Source organism: Cenococcum geophilum, assembly GCF_001692895.1.
Source record: "Cenococcum geophilum 1.58 unplaced genomic scaffold K441scaffold_8, whole genome shotgun sequence".
Lineage (NCBI taxonomy): Eukaryota > Fungi > Ascomycota > Dothideomycetes > Gloniales > Gloniaceae > Cenococcum > Cenococcum geophilum.
This window is the reverse complement of record NW_027137566.1, coordinates 3098243-3103123: the sequence shown is the minus strand read 5'-3', so window position 1 is coordinate 3103123 and position 4881 is coordinate 3098243. Positions and strand designations below refer to the sequence as shown.

Here is a 4881-nt window from a genome sequence, read left to right as displayed (position 1 = left end):
AAATAACTTCGACCGCCGGTTGAAGTTCCTGGACATCTTAAGACCTTACGTGACTAAGAAATTTCTAGGGACTCCCTTTTAACCTAACCTTTAACTCGTATATATAGAGTATTTGTATTAACAAACGTCTCTAGTGCCTTATTTAGGTTTGCCTTTATTATTACATCTACCGGGTTATCTTAGCCATTAATCTATTAAATCTTAAAGAGTTTTTAACGCTTGTAGGATTACTAAAGTGCTATAATATTAATTATAAGGCGCTTCTCCTTTATAGTACTAAGCTTGACTAAATACTTATAGAGGGAAAATAAATCAGTATATATAATTGTAGGGATAATAAGAAGTTTAAGTTAATCTATAATTATCTTTAGGGTAGTTCTAATTACAATTGCTATATTAACTCCGCTAACTATTCTATATATCTCTAACGCCAAAACACTTTAGGTAACGCGCTTGCTCTTAGTTAAGCTCTAATAGATAAGATTGCTATAGATTATAAAGTTATTCTCTCTAGTAAATTTATTTATAATAATAATCTTATATTCTAACTAGGAGCTAAAATCTTTATTATTTATAAACGATCTATTAATAAATATAAAGAGCTTAGCAATAGGAAGATTAATAGGTACGTAGAGTAGTCCCCAATTAAGATAGTTTATTTACTAAAAAAGACGCTTATTTAGGGTAAGGATATTATCCTTAATTAGTTCCTAGTATTAAGCCGTAATAAAGAGATTAAATAAAGCCTTAGGTTAATAGATAAAAGCAATATAAGCTCCGCGAGCACGTTGCTCCATATATCCTTACTTTAGAGAATTAACGTTAATAACGTTAATCTTCTTGCCTTAACCCTTCTGGCGTAAAGTAATGGAATCCTTATTTAGGGAAAGGATGTATCTATTAAAGAGTAATAGTGTTATTAAGTTAAGCTTTTCCTTTAGCTTTACTATAAGATTTACCTTTACTAGCTCATCCTCTTTAAGAGCTAAGAATTGGTCGTCTCCTAAGATAATTATATTATTAGTTTATATACCAACAATTCTAAATAGGGTTCCCATGGTTATAATAAGAAAGTAGGGATTAAATATAGAAGTAGTTATTAAAAGCTTCTCTTTATAGTGCTTACTGTAGGTAGCCTACTAGTAAGTTCCTACCTCTGCGATTCTATATAATGGCTTAAGCATAACCATAATCGTGTCTTTAGGATACTAGTGGCGAATTTACTCTAGAAGGTATGCTAATATTAAGCGCTAAAGGTGCGTCTCTAATTAGGTATAGGCTTAAGTAATATTTTATAAATAAACTGCTATTCTATTCTTTATTAAGGAGGGAGCTAATGCAACAATAACTCGCTAACTAGCTCGTTAAATTATAGGAGATTATATAAAAATTATCTCTTTACTATTATTGTTGTAACCTTAGATAATAAGCCTTAATTTCTTAAATAGGGCGTTAGTAGCTTTACCCTTAATCTTATTAACCATTCTTAACTTAAAGATGCGAACTCTATTAAACTTAGTAGGGTTATTGTTGGAATGTATATTACACGGTCGCGTGTATCTGATTAGTCACCCTTATGGTAACTTATTAGCCCCCTACTTAAGCACTGCGATCCTTACGATCCTCTGCTTTCGATAACCTATTTGCAACACCATCAGAACAAGAGTATACTCTTAATAGGTCACCCCCCTATAAAACCGACATTAATCAATGGTTAACCTTATAGGTTATACCATAGATTAATAAGGTCTTTTCAGAAGAGATAAGGCCTCTGTAACTTCCTTATACGAACTTATAGAACTACCTTATGCTAAGGAATATTAGATATTTTCTTTCCTCCTTATACAAGCAAAGAATATAAAAGATATTTAAGGAATTAACAGCCTTACCCACCCTTAATTCTACGTCCATCACGTTTACCGTAAGCTCGCCACCTTTACTTCCTTATATAAACATAAAGAAGACCACACGTTCCCTAACTCCCCCTTAGCTTCTTGCGTAACTACCCCTTACCTCTTACACAACGTTAAACTCGACTTCTTTACTAAACCTATCAAGAAACCACGTTAAAAACGACTGTAAACGCGTCTAGAATACCTTATACGCGCCAAAACAGTTACCCTATATAAGCTCAACACTCTGCCACGACCCTTATAGATCTGCCACGTCGAATATACGTCTAATAGCGCGCCTACAACGCTAGCGCGCTCCCTATCCTCTACTGACTAAACGATTGTGCCGTTACGCCTGCAATCTATCTAACGCTAGCACCGTACTGCTATATACCATCAATAAACTGATAGCGCCGCTATGCCTGCTATTACGATACTAATCGCGCCGATACGCCTGCGATCTACCGACCAAATAATCGTGCCTGTACGCCTACGATTAACCGACCGACTGATAGACAAGCTCTATGCTTAACTACTACTACTACCGCCGCTAGTACCGTACTACCACCTAAATAGACCTCTAGCTGCTCCGCCTGCAGCTAACCCCCATTCGACCGTTACTGCTCCGCCTATAGTAGACCTACCCTTACTACCTTACCCGCAGCTAACTAATAACTTGCTGCTCTACCTATAGCTATACTAATACCTTACTGCTCTGCCCGCAGTAAACAAACCTACCTTTGCTGCCCTACCTATAGCTGATCGACTTCTACTGCCTTCCTATAGCGCCATAAGCATAAAGAAAGAACTGCTAGTGTCGGAATGTATAGACAGAGGTTATATTAGAGTGTATGTATAAGGGTTACGTAGTTGTATATCTTAGGATGGCTGTTCTACGCATAAAGAAAGAACTGCCAGTGTTGGAATGTATATTGCGCGGTCGCGTGTATCTGATTAGTCACCCTTATAGTAACTCATCAGCCCCCTACTTAAGCACTACGTTACCTTAGCGAGCTCAGACGTGATTTTTTTTGGCTAGCGTCGGAATAACAGCTACGCCGTCTCCTTCGTGCAAAATCACGTCTAAGAGCCTTTGGCGAGATTTGTTAAAAACGTAAGCAAAATCCGCAAAACGGATATTGCGGATATCTAATTTATTTATTTATATAACGCGTTATTATTACCAAAAGTTTATATATTATTTTTAAGACTTAGGGCTTCTAAATGGTATAAATTTTATAATATAGCTATTACTCGGTCCTAATATTAATTTTATTAAAGTTAAAAAACGCGTTATTAAAAACGTAAGCACACATTATATCTTATTAAATAGTCTGCTAATATTAATAAAACTATATAGATATATAGATATCTACTACTTAAAGCAATTGCAACACCTAGTAGGTACTATAGTTAGGTCCTTCCTTAAAAATATCCTCTCTTAGCCTGGAGTGCCTCCACTACTGCTAGGCATTATATCCGTATAAAAAACCCACTATAGCTCTAAAGAAAATCACTAAACGTAGGGGTCGGAAGTCTATAGTTAAATAGGAACGCTAGTAGGTCTCGCGGAGCTTATAGGAGCTAGATAATCGTATACGGGAGGATTTTATATCCCTAGTAAAGAGGTAGTTATAGGACATATAAGACGAGCTTCTGGCCTTACGGGAGGCAAGTAAAGACGAACAGTTAAGCGTAATAGATAGAGCTATTAAGCTTCTATATCCGTACAGCAGACGACCTAGTTAAATTAAGGTATTAAGACGGGTAATATATAGGTGGAGGGACTTATTCCTAGCGGCAAAGATATTATAGGGTAAAAGTATAATAATACAGGCAATTCCATTACTAATTTAAGCTTCTGTTGCTATTATTATATTACCTTTAAACGTAATTAGAAAGGAGTAGCTGTTAAAGATATAGGCCATCCTAGGAGTAAATCCCGTATTTATATATATGGAGGTAATAAAAGTATATACGGATATCCTAAAACATATTAAGGCGGGTCGGTTTACGTATATTCTAGTATTATTAGAGTTGCTATTAAGTAAACGGTTCTACTATATCCTTACTTAGCCCGCTTTTCGCTTATATATTTTCTTAGTTATAATTAATAAGTGTTATCTAGTTACTAACTAGGGTAAGAGCTTCCAGCCCTATTACGTACAGCTCTTTAAGGTCTAATCACTACTTGGTCTAATAATACTATAGTTTATATATACTGCAACACTTAATAAGGAGATATATATAAAGGTAATAAAGCTAGTAGGGTTTTATTAGAGTATAACAGATCTTAAATAAACGGATATTAATTGGCCTAACCTATCCATTATTAGGGGCTATATTAAGAGAAGGGATAAGAATAATTATAAGGCACTGTTCTTTATTATTAAAGAGGTATTTAAGGAGGTGGTAGTAGAGGAGGATTATATATCCGCAACCCTTAGCTAGATATCTATAGGGTTTAATAAAATATCTATATTATCTAGCCAAACGCCTATAGCGCCTAGTAGGATATCCGCTACCTCTATTTATTAATTAGTTGGGCAGATCTAAAATCTAGCAGAAGGTACTATATAGCTAAAGGGATAAAAGGTTCCAAGTTCTAAATTAATTCCTAAGACGATCATCTTTCTTTATGCCAAAAATTATATCCGTAGGTGTATAAATACTATCCGTTCATGGCTTATAACTAAGGGCTATACTATTAAGTAGGCTAAAATAGCAGTACGGAGTTATTATATAATATTATCTAAACGTAATAAGAGCAGGGAGTATTAAAATTTCTATATAGAAGACTTACCTACCCGTATTCTTATTACGTCAAACGCCCTAGCCTATAGTGCGGATATTTTAGATATTGTCCGTTCTATTATATACAGTTATTATCCTAATAAAAGCCTAAATATAATACTATAGTAATTCGGATGGGCCGCCTAACGTAATAGTATTACCAGATATGCAATTATCCTTATTAAAGACTGGTATA

General features: G+C 34.9%; 1 protein-coding gene across 1 annotated transcript; it reads left to right on the top strand.

The window, feature by feature from the left end:
* Positions 1–2743: 2743 nt before the first annotated feature.
* On the top strand, positions 2744–2902 carry K441DRAFT_655122 (uncharacterized protein; the record flags this gene model as incomplete). The annotated part of the gene is made up of 1 exon (XM_067647796.1): positions 2744–2902. The coding sequence occupies one exon, from the start codon at positions 2744–2746 to the stop codon at positions 2900–2902; it is 159 nt and encodes a 52-aa protein (XP_067507665.1).
* Positions 2903–4881: the final 1979 nt, after the last annotated feature.